General features: G+C 37.7%; 1 protein-coding gene across 3 annotated transcripts in view; it reads left to right on the top strand.

Annotated features, from left to right (window-relative positions):
* The window catches only part of LOC150091951 (uncharacterized), a 142622-nt gene that overhangs the window by 39016 nt on the left and 85877 nt on the right, over positions 1–17729 (top strand). For all 3 annotated transcript variants that reach the window (XR_016547692.1, XR_016547693.1, XM_090386261.1), the window contains exon 4: positions 4479–4617. Coding sequence is in view for 1 of the 3 variants with exons in the window: in XM_090386261.1 (XP_090242387.1) it covers positions 4479–4617 (139 nt within the window). In the remaining 2 variants the exon portion in view is untranslated. The remainder of the gene's footprint in view (positions 1–4478; positions 4618–17729) is intronic.

The following is a 17729-nucleotide window of genomic DNA, read 5'->3' as shown; positions in this document are numbered from 1 at the left end:
ATAGCATCAGTAAATATCCTTGCACCCTTTTTATTTAAGTATATCCCATCCCTGTAGAAGCACTCTCTCTCTCCTGTTAATAAGTCCTGCTGACTAGACATTTTTTCAGCAGTCGCTATGAATATGTTTACAGAGTCTAGTCACAATATTATGACCATTCCCCCAATGTAGACATCACACACACACGTAGCAAATCATACAGTGCACTTGTCAAGTTCACACGCCACAAACATATAAGGCTTGATGCTCTGCATCCGTGAACACAAGCACATTACAAATATTGCTTCCTCTGCATCTAAAAAACTTGGTTTTCTCTTTCGCCCTCGGCGTTACTTTTCTTCCAAACAGCTGCTCACTCTGTATAAATCGCAAATCTGCCCTGCCATGGAATATTGTTCCCACATCTGGGGTGGTGCCCCCAAAACTTCTCTCAGGCTTCTTGATTCCATTCAGAAGAGGGCAGTTAGGTTAATTAATGATACATCTCTAACAGTCTCTCCACTCGCTTTCTCATAGACGCACTGTTTCTGCTGCATGCCTCTTCTACAGATACTTCCATGGGCACTGTAACAGCCTCTGTCATGGGCAAAGCACGCGACCTATCAGACCTGGAAAAAGGCATGATCATCGGCAGTTAGGCCAGGGGTGCCAGCATTTCGAAGTTTGCAGATGGTAACAAAGGTTGGCAGGGTTGTTTATGACAGTAATGGCAGTGTGCTACTGCAACAGGATCTAGATAATTTGGGCAGATGGGCTAAGAAGTGGCAACTGAAGTTTAACCTTGACAAATGCAAAGTACTGCATATGGGTAGAAGTAACCCCAGAGAAATGTACCAACTGTGTGGTACTACACTTAAGGTGGTAGAAAATGAAAGAGACCTGGGAGTAATTGTGCAGTTAGATATGAAGTTTTCTGAGCAATACAGACAGTCTGCCAGGGCAGGTCATGGGGTTTTGTCAGTGATATATAGGAATTTTGCTAGCAGGGAAAAGGAGGTGATTGTCCCTCTGTATAAGGCAACGGATAAGCCACGCCTTGAGTACTGCGTACAGGTCTGGAGGCCTCATTTTAGGAAGGATGTAGATTTGCTTGAGCGTGTACAGAGAAGGGCAACAAGATTGGTGAGGGGAATGAAGGGATCCTCTTACCAAGAGAGGTTTAAGTTCTGCAAATTGCAGTGGCTGGAGACTAGGCACCTGTGCAGTGATCTGATTGAGGTGTATAAGGCCTTGAATGGGTTGAGCACGCTGAATTCTGATGGGATCCTTCCACTTGTTCAGATTACGAACCTAAGGGGGCATAAATTCAAATTAAGAAAAGACAGACGTGGAATAGCCCTGTGGAAATTTGCCTTTAGCCAGCGGGTGGTTAATTGCTGGAACAAATGTCCATCTGTCGTTGTGGAAGTTGATAGGTTAAATAAATTTAAGGAGGAACTGGACAGGCATTTGGAGGGAATGGTGTGGATTTTTTTTTTTTTTTTTTTTTGGCTGATGCTGCATAAGCTCATACACTTGTTTTCTTGCATCACATGCCACTACTACTACTACTACTACTACTACTATTTCTGAAACAGCAGACTTTGTGAAATGCTCACGTGCTCTGCAGTGGCGAAATTGTATCAAAACTGGATGAATGGTACAGTTTTGACAATCCGATGTGCCAGTTGTGGAGTCCCATATGCCATTGACCCCCAGAGGTCAACATCGGCTGAAATGGTTGGTCAGGACCAATCAGCGCACTACTGTTGCAGAAGAAGAAGAAGAAGAAGAAGAAGAAATCTTTATTGCATACAAAATGCATATGTTGCTCAACTGGCAGTCCAAATGAACCATGGGGCCACCAGAAAGGTCAACATAATAGTGCAGTGAACCCTGTTGCGCATTGGGCTACGTAGCAGATGCTTGGTGACAGCACCCATGCTGACGGCTGTTCATCGCAAACAACTAACAGTCAGTTTGCACAGCAATACCAACACTGGACCCTGGCAATGGGTGGCCTTCTCCAGTGAGAAGGCCACTCGATTTCTGCCACACCATTTCTGCTCCACCGAGTGGATAGGCGGTGATATATTAGGTGTGAAATCTCTGAGAACAGACACCCGGACACGATTGTTGGCAGAATGCAGGCGTTATGGTTTGAGGAATGTTTTCATGGCATAACTTGGGTCTGCTGATACCTCTGGAGGGCACCCTGAATGCAAATGGTTACCTATCGATTGTTGCCGATCAGGTACACTCATACATGTTGACTGTGTTTCCTGGGGGTGATGGTATCTATCAGCAAGACAATGTGCCATGCCATGTCACCAGAATTGTCCGTGAGTGTTTGAGGAGCACAACGAAGACTTCAAGCTACCCCTTGGCCACTGAATTTTTCAGATCTTAACCCAATTGAAAATCTATGGGGCCACCTCGATCCACACATCAGATGGATGGCTCCTCCACCGAGGAACCTACAGGAATCCCGGGGTGTACTTGTAAATACTCGTAGCATCCTTCTGCGGACTTATTGAGTCCTTCCCACGGCAGCTGGCTGCGATGCATGCTGCGAAAGGTGCATATTCTGGATACTGGGTAGGTGGTCATAATAATGTGACTGGACCCTGTATATGTTGATGAGAATATGAAAATGTGAATATGTTGCTGAGGTCTCATAGAGGAACCTCATGACCAATGGTTTGATTGAGTTGCTGGTGCAAATGCAAATTGAAGAAAGGAGTGATAATGATGATAATCTGTAGTGCCCCTTTAAAGAGCCTGAACCTCAAATGTCTAAGAGAAGTGGTGAAGATAGAACAGAAAATTTGAGCAATAGAGGATTGTGATCCCAATGTTGAAAGATACAGTGTTGTCAGAGGCCTTTGTGATGTCACCATTTGCAATAAGATTCTTTATGATGAAAAGAATGCAACTTGTCTGCCTTCTTTGAATGAATTATTCAAGTAGGATTAAGTTTATCAGGTGCATATAATAATTGTATTTATTCATATTTAATTTAAAAAAAATCAACTTATTCACAAATCTCAGCAAGTTACAAGTGTTTAATAGGCAATTAATGCTTTTATTGTATGTTCAATAAATGTACAGTTTTCCAAGAAACGCATTGCTAATGTTAACCAAATGTTATGTATATTTTATTTTCAGTGATTATTATATCAGTGTTATAGGTATCAGTGATTTTACTAGCTAAAGGAAAGAACTTATTACTAGAAATGGTTAAAAGGGAAAAAGAATGAGTTGTGTAATCTGAAGATAATGCTTATGATAGTGCAAGCAACATGCATACAGCTGTAGTGCAAGAGTGTAGTATTGTAGACAAATTGTAAGTTGATAGCATAGAGTAGAGCTTTTCAAATGATCGATGAGTTCTTTTGCAAAATGTCTTCTGCACAGCCCTAATTGGGCTCTGCAGAAGATATCACTTTTAAATAAAAGTAATAATTAACAGTAAATTAAAAACAGTTATAAACGCCTATAAATTAAATAAAAAATCAATGATAAATTAATGGAATGTTTGCAGAAACTCAGAGTTCTGCAAACATTCTGTATTATTTAATCTGTGTTAACTGTTGTCAATATATCTCAAAAACTTTTATTCCAGTCTTTTTTTTTTTTTCCTGTTATCTGCCTCTCTTTCAGGAAAAAAATAACAAGACTGCAAAACTATTTCTCTTGCATTCAGAATCTTACAAAACCCAGTTTGAAAACCTGTGGTTCATAGGACCTGACAATAAAATACCTTTTATTGCAGTAGGCAGCAGTCACATTAACTGTGATGTAGTATATATGTGATGTAGTATAATAGTATAACAGCCTAATATAAACTACATGTTAAGTGACTATAATCATTGTATTTAAAAATAGTTAAAATATTTGCACACATAGTTTACTATTTTTTGCAGCTCATGACCTTTCCTTAATTATAAAAGTGGTCCTTATCTGGAAAAGGGTTGGGAAACACCGGCATAAAATATTGTATTAGTGAAATCAGTAAGAGAACCTTATGTTTTTTTTTTTTTTATGTAAACCCCAAACACGAGAGGTATTAGAACCTATAGTACTTAGTACCGTGCTTGAGTTAAGGAGAAGTATGGGGGGAGGGGGATGCCGGAAATTTTGCTCTAGAGACTAAACATGGGTTTCGGCACTTCAAGCCTCCAATAAGCAAAGTGGTGGTATGTTACCCTGTTAAAATGCTAACATAAAATTATCTTACTGGTTTCACTAGCACAGTATTCTATGGTGTAACTTACAATTTATATATATATATATATATATATATTTATTTATTTTACCAAAAAATATATAAATAAATTATACATTACAAATTTATTTTGATGCACCATAAAAAAATATAGGTACATATGACTAACAAAAGGTAATGTGATTTCCTCATGTTATGATCTATAAAAAATCAAGCAGTGCCAAGTGAAAGTATATATTTCATCACAATATTACTTTGTGACCTGTTGTAGGGGCAGTGAAGGACGGACCTTATGGAAGGCCACCACCACCACCAGGTGCAATGAACCAGCCTGGAGGGGGTGGTCCTCCACCTAAACGGGGACGATGGGATGCATCCTACTCTGGAGATGGATATGGAGGTGGAGCTAAGTAAGAATATGTCTTATTATTTTTGGTTGAATTTTATGTTTGTAAGATGAAAATTCATTGCCTTTCGTTGTTTTCAGTGGAGTATTAACCATTCAATATATGGTTTTATTAGTCAGTAATAATATGAATAGTATAAACCTTTATATTTTGAAGAGAATGTTAAAGTTTCTTTAGTTGAACAAAGTTCATTAAAAATATAAATAAAAGGAGAATGAAGCTAATAATTTTATGAATAATATGTACACATCTGATTAATAATGAATGCAAAGAATGAATAAAAATAAATAAATAACTGTGGTAATTGGGGTGGTTTGAGATGATATCCCATGTTCTGCTAGAGATTCACTGAACACCCCAAGACCCCGGATGCCAAGCGAATTGGGACCAGGCGATTATCTGTGCGATATTTCAGTAAGTAATCTTCATATAGCGACTAGTAGTTCTTTTTAAGTTCCTGCATTTTCAAAAAATTGTTTATTTCATAGAAGCTCTTCTATCAAAAAGTTTTTGTAGAGAGTAGGGAAGGAAATCCACCTTTCTTTTATATTTTTCTTTCCTAAGTACTAATCCTTACGAACTTCCGCTTGGTCACACCAGGCACTGCTCCTGCCTCCCCGTGGCGGGGCCGGAAACCTTGGCAGAAAAGTTGAATTGCCAAGGGCTAAAAGGAGCAAAATATGTTTCCACCGTTAGAGCCGAGCTCTCGGCCACAAAATGAATATGATTATGACATATCAAAACCCAAGAGGTTGAAAACAAATTCTCCAACAACAGAGTGTCCTGCATTTCTAATTTTGCATTCACTTACAGAACAACCTCTCGGTAAATTATCTCCTTTCCTCATCCAGAAACACCTGGAGAGTATTTCAGGATCTCCTAAGACTGTGAAGAGGCTGCAATAGAAAGAGCCTGTGAATAGAAACGGCAAACCGTAGACATTCTGAGAAACTCTTTACTAATTTCAAATTTTGCTGGGATACCAGTTAAAGTAACTCCTCATGCTACCCTAAATACATCTAAAGTTGTTATATCCAGCTGGGATCTGCTGAACGTGACGGAGTCAGAAATAACTCAAGAGCTCCAAGATCTAAATTTTATTGCAGCGAAAAGAATAATGATTAGAAAAGACAATAACTTTACACCTACGAAGAATATTATCCTTACGTTTAATTCCCCCAAACCTAACGTCATCAGTAAAAGCTGGTTATCTACTTTGCCGTGTTCGTCCCTATGTATCCAATCCCTTGAGATGTTACAAGTGCCAAAAGTGTGGGCACTCTCAGATGACATTCAGAGGAAATCCAGTATGTCCCAACTGTGGATCTTCTGATCATACTCAATCTGAATGTTTGGCGAAAGAGGAAACTTGTCCAAACTGCAAGGGCAACCATCCTGCCTATTCCAAAATGTGTGACAGATGGAAAATTGAGAAAAAAAATTGTTAAATATAAGGTCGAGAACAAGGTAACCTTCAAGGAGCCAGGAAAGTAATTGCTCCTACTATGCCCAGACGTTCCTATGCCAGTATTACACAAAAACAACAAACAGTGTCCACCCAAACTGATGTTACCGTCCCCTCAAACATATCAATCTCCGATTGGGATCGAGCTGTCCTCTCTGAGCAACAGTCCAATATCCCTAAGCACTCAGAACAGGCATGTAACATTCCTCTTACAATACCAGTGACATCTCCTTCCCCACCAGTGATTGCTACTGCATCACATAGTGAAAGTTCCAATTAAAAAAAAAATATCCAAAACACCTCCATGGATACTAATTACTCATCCAACCAGGAAGACGATATCCATGACCTTATTCATCGCTACTCTCCAGTGGGTTTCTGCTTGCAAGAATTTAACTTCCCAAATTTCCACCTCCATAAAGAACTACTCTATATATCGAAAAGATCGCAATACATCAAATGCTGCCCATGGTGGTGTGGCCCTCCTGATAAACTCGCAGATCCCAGCAAAGCAAATTGTTCTTCAAACAGAAACTGAAGCTGTTGCGGTACGTTTCATTACTCAGATTGCGATAACACTGGCGCCTCCGTAGCTAGGTGGGAAGGAGCAGCAGTGCGCAGCACACACTTCTTGATTAGACAGGGGTTCGAGCCTGTCACCACCAAATACGGAGAATGTGGAAAGGTCAGGGAATGACCACTGCATATCCCGGAGCAATATGGCCTTAGTTGCTGATGCTCCTAAAAACCAAATAACAAACAACAAAACACAAGCGATAACACTAGTTTCAGTCTATCTTCCACCAAATCATAACTTCTCTTACCAAGATCTGGAAAACCTTCTTCTGCAGTTACCTTCCCCTGTCTGTCTGTCTGTCTGTTGGGGGATTTCAATGGTCACCACCCTTCATGGGGATCTTCTAAATTAGATACACATGGCCGACTGATTGAAACCTTTCTGGATAGGCAAAATCTTACCATTCTTAATACATGTGAACCTACGCACATACAATTGCCATCTGGACAAACTTCTGCAATTGACCTCTCAGTATGCTCCCCGGTACTGTTTTCAGTTATGGAATGGTCTGTTATGAATGATCCCATGGGTAGCGATCATTTCCCAATTATTTGTAATATGCTCACTGCACAACCACCATTAGCTGAACCCTGCCGGAAATGGAAATTCTCTCATGCCAACTGGGTCAAATTTCAGTCAGCTATCACCCTGGATGAGGAAATTATATGGTTACAGCCCATTGATGAAGTAACGGAATATATCACATCCCACTTGTTGTCAGCAGCTAAAAACTCTATTCCATTAATGTATCCTATGCCCCAGCGCCATTTTAACTACTGGTGGAATGAAGAATGGACGAAAGCAAAGAGGGAAAAAATTAAAGCGTGGAATTTATTTTGACGTTCACCAACAACAGTTAATCTCATTAACTATAAGAAACTAAGGGTAAGAGCACGTCTCATTCAAAAACAGGCCAAGAAGGATTCCTGGACTTGGTTTGCATCCACTGTAAATAGAAACACTGACTGCAAATTAATATGGAAGAAAATTAGACAGCTTACTGAAAAGTTTCTGACATCCCTTCTACAATCCTTTCCTGGAATGGGCAAGAACTCTCTGCTCCTCTGACTATAGCAAATGCCTTGGGTAAAACCTTTGCTAAAGCCTCAGTAGCATCAAGCTATTCCCTGGAATTCCAGAAAATCAAGAACATCACTGAACAGCGACCCATAAACTTTTGCACCTCTCTAACCTTACCATATAACCAGCCTCTTCAGTATTTGGAACTTCTACAAGCCATTAGAACAGTACACAACAGTGCAGCAGGTCCCGATGGAATATATTACATCATGGTACAGCACCTTGATGACAAACAATTGCAGCTGCTGCTATTATTTTATAATCGAATATTTCTGGAAAACATCTATCCTACGCCTTGCCACTATGCCACAGTTTTGGCCTTTTTGAAACCCGGTAAAGATCCCTCCAGTCCTTTGAGTTACCGGCCAATTTCCCTTTCCAGTTGCCTCGGTAAAATCCTTGAGAAAATGATCCATAGACAACTCGTTTGGATAATTGAAGACCAAAATCTAATGAGTAATAGTCAACATGGTTTTCACCAAAATAGGTCTGCCTTGGATCTCATGATCAAGGCCGAGTCCGCATTTGATACTACGCCGACCGGGCTAGCCAGGTGGGTAAGCTGCCTGCCTGGCAACCCAAAGGACGCGGGTTCGAATCCCGCCTCGGGCTTGGATCAAAGTACTGCAAAAACCTTGGGAGGTGCACTATGGCCACAGAAGCCGATGCGCCAACAACTACCAAAAAAAAAAAAATTTGATACTACCCGGCGTTATGGAATTCTTAGAAACCTCCATGCCCTTGGTCTACGAGGCAACCTGCCTATATTCATTAAGAACTTTTTATTGAGTCGTTCTTATCAAGTACGATATTTTAACTCCCTTTCTACTACCTTCTTACAGGAAGGAGTTCTGCAAGGGTCTGTACTGAGTGCAACCCTTTTTGCCCTTAGAATTGACTCCATTACAAAAGAACTTCCAAATACTCTTGAGGCTTACCTTTATGCTGACGATATCTCTCTTTCTTGCCATTCTCAGAACATGAGATCTATTGAATGTCAATTGCAGATATCACTAAATAAAATACAAAAGTGGGCAGTGCTCAATGGTTATTGTCTTTCACAACAGAAAACTGTTGCTATACATTTTTGCAATCAACGCAAATTACATACAGATCCCGAACTTCACATATCAGACTTTACCATTCTGATTGGGAATAACATCAGATTTTTGGGATTAACCCTTGACACGAAGTTAAACTTCCTTGAACATATTAAATTCGTATGTAATACCTGTCTCAAAAAGCTCAACATACTAAGAGCTTTATCCACCCTGTCTTGGGGAGAATATTGTACCTCATTGCTTCGACTATATAGAGCATTGATTAGCTCACGTTTGGATTATGGTGTTCTAGTCTACGATTCTGCCCGAAGGAGTACACTGGCTGGATCCTATACAACATAGTGCATTATGGATTGCACTTGGAGCCTTCAGGACATCTCCAACTCACAGTCTATATATTGAAGCTCACAAACCCCCTTTGCACCTCTGCAGAAAAATGTTACTACTGAAGTATGCAGCCAAAATAAAAAGTTGCCATTTGCATCCTATTCACCCATACCTCTTCAATCCTCAACTAACTAATCTCTACAGAAATAAAACTAATAAAATAAGGCCAGCAGGACTACGGCTTTTTGAAATATCACAGAGATAGAAAGTTCCTCTTTACAGTAGGCAACAAGAAATGAATTACTTTCATCCACCTTGGACTTCCCCACCTCAACTGAACTTTGATACTTATTTTCTTCAATGGGGTAAGAATCTTCTACCCACTCTCAACTTGAAACAACTCCACGGAAGTCATATTCAGAGCTATGTTGATTTCCTGCCAATATATAATGATGGGTCCAAATCTCAATCAGCCGTTGGAGCAGTAGCGTTTCCCTCCGCTATTATTTATGCTTCCCTTCCACCTGAGTATAGCAACTTTTCTGCAGAACTACATGGAATAAAATTATCTCTAGAAAATTTGAATCTTTACCCATCTTCAAAATATTTAATTTACACAGACTCTCTCAGCTCAATTAGAGCAATGCAAAATCCTTCCTATACTAATCACCGTTTTAAACCAAATCAGGAAGTTGCTCTTTAAAATTGAACAACGTGAACAATTAGTGAACTTTTGTTGGATTCCAGCACATTCAGAGATAAAGGGGAATGAACTGAAGGATATATCGGCAAAAAATCCTTCCACATTAGATTTGACCTCTGTCCATATTTCAGCCTCTGACCATGATATCATCATAAAAGCAGCCTGCCTTTAACAGTGGAAAGAGCTATGGCACACCCAGATTAATAACAAACTTTTCCAGTTGAAACAAGAACCGAAGTTTTGCCACTCGAGCATCCAAACAACTAGAAGGGAAGAAGTGGTACTTGCACGAGCAAGAATAGGACATACTCATCTGACCCATCTCCATCTACTCACAGGTGATGATCCTCCTCAGTGTCCACATTGCTCAATACATTTAACAGTCAAGCATATTCTTATTGACTGCCCTCAATATCACCAGGACAGAACATCAGTTCTGCTTTCTCTGACTAAACTGCAAGAACCAATATCACTAGAGCATATTATTGGTGACCAGGCAAACATTAATGAACTTTTCTGTTATCTGAAAAAAATTGGAATATATCGTCAATTCTGAATAGTTTCTAAAATTAAATTGAAATGCTTTCAATTCTGAACTATTTCCTAACACATCTCTATGGACAGGCGCACTATAGCCAGTTTATGCACAAATAAACACCCATAACACACACTGAACACCCTGAGGAAGACATTTTATAGTGTTGTTAAGAATATGTATAGACACATGCTGTGCACATGATTTGGAAATCTGATTTTGTCAAGTCATCCAATTTGAGAATTTTCAGTATGTATATTTAAATGACCATTGGATATAAGTTGAAAATACTCAATTTTGGTAGATTCAAAATAGAGTAATTTATTTGTGGAAGGCAAACATTCTTTAATCCTTACATCTTTCAGTATTGACGAGTGTTGAGAACCACTCTACTCATCTCAGTTTTAGTAGCAACTGGCTACTAAACTATAGTAATTATCACCAGATGCAAATGAACGTATAGTAGAGCCAAGGCCATCATATAAATGATAGTCTCTTGACAAGGTATTTCATAAAAAATATATTATGCAAAGAAAAAAAAAATTATTAACTTATTAACAATGTTAATAAAAAAATTTTTTATTAACATTATTGTATGGTGTGTGCATTTCTTTATGAATTTAGTTTGCTCTATGCATTGTGATTGCTGGGCGCCTCCATAGCCAGGTGGGAAGGAGCAGCAGTGCATAACACACGCTTCTTGATTAGACCGGGGTTCGAGACCGTCACCACCAAATACGGAGGATGCGGAAAGATCAGGGAATGACCACCGCATATCCCGGAGCAATATGGCCTTAGTTGCTAATGCTCCTAAAAAACCAAATAACAAACAACAAGTGTGATTGCTTTTTGAGGTTATGATGGGCATTGTAGTGAGACCAGAATTCCTTAAAACCTTGAATGGATTGAGTAAGCTGAATGTGAATGGCATTCATCTACTACACACATGAGGATGCATAAATTTAATTGAGGAAGGATGGTTGCAGGATAGATGTGGATGGGAGAAGTGTGTAGTGCTTTTTTTTTTTTTTTTTTTTTGGCTGATGCTATATGAGCTTGCTTTTTTGCATCATTTACCACGACTACTACTATTCCTTATATTTCAAGGGCCTGGCTGTAAAATAATTTTCACAGGTCAGCCATCAAATCAAACTCAGCAGTTCTCTAGGATATGTCCAGATCAGCTAGTTCATAATCTTGCTGCATCTACTCTGCCAACTGGTGACTGGAGGGAGTCTGAGTAGTATGTATGCCAGAGGCATTGCCAGTTCCATGTTATATTAATGAGCTGGGTATATTTTTGCTGTGTGTGTGTATCATATCCAAAAATTTCATTAATTCATACCTATTCCACTCTGCTTTTACTTTATTCACTGACTGTATCATGAATAGTCTAACTAATAGAACAAACTTATTTACATAAAAGTTATAAACCTCTCAAAAAATTCCTCATTCATTTCACAAATATACACGGTCTCAGTTCCAATCTCAGTGATGCCCTTTCCACCTAGTTTGCCAAGCTCAATTTACTTTTTTTGACAGAGCATCATTTATTAGTTGATTCAACTACTACTCATCTCAGTTGCCTTAATTACTCACTCTATGATTCCTTTCACTTCAAAAGTTGCAAATGATACTTGTGCTTTTGTCCTCTGATATTCCTTATCAGAGAGTTCCTAATTTGGAATCTTCTCTTTTTGATCTCCACTAGTTTAAAATCTTTTTACCCCATTCTGTCAAATTCATCTCTTGCCTCTGTTGTTCTATAATATCTCAGAACTCTTAATTTGTTTTCTTTTGAGTAATTTTCCATGGTGATTTTAATGTTCACAGCTCCAGCTGGTACATTTTTTCTATTTATGTGGGCTCATCTGGTTGAGATGCTAAAGCTTTTGCAATTACTAATGGCCTTAAATAGCATGCTCATTCACCTACCAGAATAGTAGACAATCCTAACCACACACTCAACGCTCATGATCTTTTCCTTGCCAACAACCCTTCAAACTATACAGTCAATGTTAGTGGTCCTCTAGGGCCTAGACACTCAGATCACAACTTGGTGATGGCCTTTTTAATGGAGCACCTCTCTCTCTCTCTCTCTCTCTCTCTCTCTCTCTCTCTCTCTCTCTCTCTCTCTCTCTCTCTCTCTCATGGATATTCTCAGCCTTGTGTTGTTTGACATTACAAGAATGTGAAATGGGATGATGTGATTTCTGTATCCTCTTTTTCTTGGTTGAATTACTCTTTTAAATCTTCTGATCTTAATGCTTGCCCAGGTTGTGTCTGAAATTATTCTTATAGGGATGAAATCCTTTATTCTGGATTAGACCCTAAAAACTATGTCTTATATACAATCTTATTTTTCCAATAAATGTGCTAAGGACATTCATGATAAGAATATAGCATGTCGCAGTTGGCTTGTATTCAAATATCAGGCATAATTTTCTGCCTGTGCTAAAGTCTGCTTCAATTGTAAAACAGTTAATTAATCCAACTTGATTTTCAGTAGGCTAAGAGTAGAAAACCTGCTTCTTTTCCAAATAGTAATTGAGCATTCTGGTCTCTTGCTAGAGCTATTGGCCACAAGTCCTGTCCATCTGTACTGCCACCTCTGTTACAACCTGTTGTTGGTTCTATTTCACCTCAGTTAAAGTTAAAGCGAACTTATTAGCATCCTACTTTTCTTCTAACTCTTATGTGTATGTCCTCACTTTTTCTTCTAACATGATTCTGGTGGAAAGATGTTAGAAGACAATGCAAGGCACTAGTTGAAATTCATTCACATCTTTCTTGGAATCTAGATTGTTGTCTAAACCAGTGGTCTCCATAGTTGGGCGTGTGAGATGATCCATGGAGTGCACGAAATAATCCACAATAAATCAATATTTTTTAATTATGAAAACTTGAGTTTTTCTAAACATAACTGGAAATAAAAAGTATAAATAAATGGTTTTTTTTAATACTTCAACGTGCAGCTTTGTTTTATTGCAAGATATACAGCAGTAATGAAAAAAATTCAATCACATTGTTCCCACTAAAAAGTGCTGTTGATTTGATTTATACCACTATGTACTTTAATTTCAGTTTCATTTTGTTTTATATATTGCATCTAATTAGATTGTGATCTTTTCAAATTATATGCGATTCTAGATATAATGTATACCATGTAAATTATTTATGAATAAAACAAATAGTAGCCTGAAGCCTCTCTGGAGGCTATAAGGTGGCAGCCCCGCCACTAGACTTACCCCGCGAAAGGCTGGTAACCTATCCAGGGGACATTCTAAATACTCGAAATAAGCTCAAGGAAAAAAACTGGACGGATCTCAAGGGTAACAACCTAGGCAATGGATATAGGACTACGATTAAGGAACTTAAAGTAGCAACTTGTAACGTTAGGGGAATAAATCATAAATTAGATGAATTGACCATGGAACTAGAAAATAGAAATATTGACATAGCAGTCATTACCAAAACAAAAAAGAAGAACAAAGGATCCAAAGAAATAAGTAACTTCATAATGATATACTCCGGCGTACCAAGTGAAATGTGGGCATCATCAGGAGTTGCTGTTATAATAAAGAAAGAATGGGAAAACGAAATATTAGACTACTCTTGGATATCACCCAGAATATTGAAATTAAGACTAAAAATCTATGCACCAGTAGAAGGCAACATTGATGAAACCACAAAATTTTATGATGAATTACAACGGATCATAGACCAAACTAACAAAAACGAGTATCTCATACTAGCAGGAGATTTTAATGCAAGGGTTGGTGCTCAATCAGTAGACAAATGTATAGGATCAGAAGGTGAACCCGTGGTCAACAATAATGGAAGATGCCAGATAGACTTCTGCATTTTTTAATAAACTTAAAATTACAAAACTTTTTTCAGACACAAGAATATCCATAAATTCACATGGGAAGCAAGAAACACAAAGTCTATAATAGATTATATTATCATTAATGAAAATTTAAATGACAAAATTAGAGACACTAGAGTATTCAGAGGCAGTGAAATTGACAGTGATCACTACCTAGTAGAAAGTACTTTCAAAATAAAAAGAAATTATCTTAATAAAAAGAAGAAAATACCAACAAAAACTACTAAGAAATTAAAAATACATTTGTTGGAAGACGAAAGCACTAAATTCCTGTATGAAAGTCGATTGAAAGATAAACTCAAACCAGATGAAAGTGATAATGTTGAGGAAATCTGGTCAAACATGAAAACATCAATTCTGGGAGCTGCTGAAGAAAGTCTTGGATATAAACCTATAAAAAATAAAAACTGGCTGAGAACTTGGAATGAAGAATTGAAACAAACAATCAATGAGAAAAAAAAAAAAGACTTATAAACTGTTCCTACAAACTAAAGACCTACATCTGCACATAAAATATGAAAAGCTTTGAGCAGAAGTCAGAAACTTAACCAGAAGAATCTGACGAGATGACTGGGATAAATTTGTTGAATCTTTAGAATGTGATATCACGGGCCCACAGAGAAGAGGTTTTAAAATTTTTAAGAAATTACAACTAGATACAAATGATCAAATAAAAACCAACTCCATCTCCCAAGCAGAATGGAAGCAACACTATTCCAAACTGTGGTATGACCCAGGCACTAGGGAATTGGAAGATGAATCTGTGATAACCAAAGATGAAGAAAAAAATTTAACAATGGAAGAACTAGAGTTAATATTACAAAAATCAAAAAACTGAAAAAGCCCAGGCATAGACAATTTGAATGTAGAACTATTTAAATACGCAGGCACCTTACTAAATAACGCACTACTAAAATTATTTAACATCATATGGCATAAGCAACAGATACCCAAAGATTGGGAAACAGGAATAGTAATCAATTTACACAAAAAAGACTCCAGAAATAACCCTAACAACTACAGAGGCATAACACTGCTGTAGTATATACAGCAGTGTTATCCCTTTAGTATATACACTAATATACTAAAGAATAAACTTAATAAATACAGTGAACAATTCTTAGAAGAAGAACAATGTGGGTTCAGAAAAAGGGAGAAGCACAATAGATGCCATTTTCTCACTACAACAAATTTTGGAGAAAAGAAGAGAATTCAATCTATCATACCAACATTTCTGCTCTTTATTGATTATGAAAAAGCATATGACAATGTAAACCGGGAAAAACTTTGGCAGATTCTACGTGAAGAATATATCCCAAGCCAACTCCGGAAAGCGATCCTAAGCCTATATAAAAACTCAAAAGTTTGTATAAAATATTCTAATGGCCAACTATCAGACCCAATTAACACCAATAAAGGAGTGAAACAAGGATGTGGACTATCACCAAATTTATTTAATATCTACATCAATAAAATTCTTAAAGAATGAAAACAAACAATTAACAACGGAATAGTTGAACAACAGGAATAAAATCCAAACTATATTATATGCTGATGATCAAATTATAATTGCAAAATCCGAAGATACAATAGCAGCAAATGAACTTAATAAAGACGCCTCCATAGCCAGGTGGGAAGGAGCAGCAGTGCGTAGCACACGCTTCTCGATTAGACTGGGGTTCAAGCCCGTCACCACCAAATACGGAGGATGCGGAAAGGTCAGGGAATGACCACCGCATATTCCCGGAGCAATATGGCCTTAGTTGCTAATGCTCCTATAAACCAAATAATAATGAACTTAATAAAATAGGTAAAAAGTACGAGATGAAAATGTCCACCTCAAAAACAAAATCAGTGGGAATATGTGGAAAAAACATACAAAGAGTCAAAATTGTTATTGATGATAAAATAATAGAACAAATATCTGACTTCACCTATTTGGGAAATTTAATATCAAATGAAGGGAAAGACATCCACACTAAACTACAAAAATATAATAAAATGAATGGAATGATTAAACGCCACTTCAGAAAACAAATGACAACTGAAACAAAATTACGACTGGACAACATCACTTCAAAACCAGCCCTCTTCTACAGCTGTGAGACTTGGGTCATAAATAAGAAATATGCACACAAACTAGAAGCAGCACAAATGAGATTTTTAAGACCATTATTAGGCTTTACAAGACTAGACCAGGGCACCTCCGTAGCCAGGTGGGAAGGAGCAGCAGTGCGTAGTACACGCTTCTTAATTAGACCGGGGTTCGAGCCCGTCACCACCAAATACGAGGATGCGGAAAGGTTAGGGAATGACCACCGCATATCCTGGAGCAATATGGCCTTTGTTGCTAATGCTCCTAAAAAAACTAAAACAAAACAAACAAAAGACTAGACCACCAAAGAAATTTAGATATCCGCGAGAAATTAAAAGTAGATAACATAGTAAATGACATAAAACGATATCAGGAAAAATGGATCAGCCACATAGAAAGCATGAACTCAGACCAGATCCCAAAATTAGCCTTTAACTACAAATCTACAGGCAAGAGAGATGTTGGTTGACCAAGACAACGATGGCAAGATCAAGACCACCTCCAAGAGCTACAACGGAACAGGTCTTAAAAGACCTAAGCCGGACCAAGTTCATGATGATGATGACAAATAGTATTACATTACATATACTACACTTGTTACATTAATGATTTCGTATCATTTTGTACTTGAACTTCAATTTAATTTTGCTTTGTATTTTTTTATTTGTGATCTTTTAAAATTATATGTGATTTTAGATATAATTCCTTCCATATAAATGATTTATAAATAAAAAAATATATTAAACATACATATTTAATTTTTTATTCTGGGGTGTGTGCTAGTCCTTTTAAGTAAAATAAGGGTGCACGGCCAAAAATGTTTGGAGACCACTGGTCTGAACGATCTAGATTCTATGAAAGCTCAAAGTTTTGATGACTTTTATTCTAACTCTTATGTGTATATCCTCACTTTGGTAAATTTCTTCTAACCATATCCATTGAATTTCAATCAGTACCTCCCATGGTTTTCCACCAGATGGATGTTGGAAGAATTTTTTTTCTAACCTGATTGATGTTCGAAGAATGTTGGAAGTTGATAATGGATGTTGGAAGAACTTTTCTTCTAACATGATTCTGGTGGAAGGATATTAGAAGACGAGGCACTAATTGAAATTCATTTGCATCTTTCTTGGAATCTAGATTGTTGTTTAAACGATCTAGATTCCATGAAAGCTCAAAGTCTTGATGACATTTGTTCACTTATTTTCAAAATCCATCCATTCTCTTGTTCTGTCTACACTAAAGCCATTTCCTTCCAATTCTACTGGTCTTCCTTATTAGGAAATTTTCTCACGTCTGACCAGTTTCTAAAAAGGGTGAAAGATCAACGCATTTCTGTTATCTTCCCATTGCGATTTTTGTGGTGATTAATTAGCCTGTAAT

The sequence above is a fragment of the Mastigoproctus giganteus genome, chromosome 1, assembly GCF_048544385.1.
Source record: "Mastigoproctus giganteus isolate SK-2022 chromosome 1, ASM4854438v1, whole genome shotgun sequence".
Classification (NCBI taxonomy): Eukaryota; Metazoa; Arthropoda; class Arachnida; order Uropygi; family Thelyphonidae; genus Mastigoproctus; species Mastigoproctus giganteus.
This window is presented reverse-complemented; position numbering and strand designations above follow the sequence as displayed.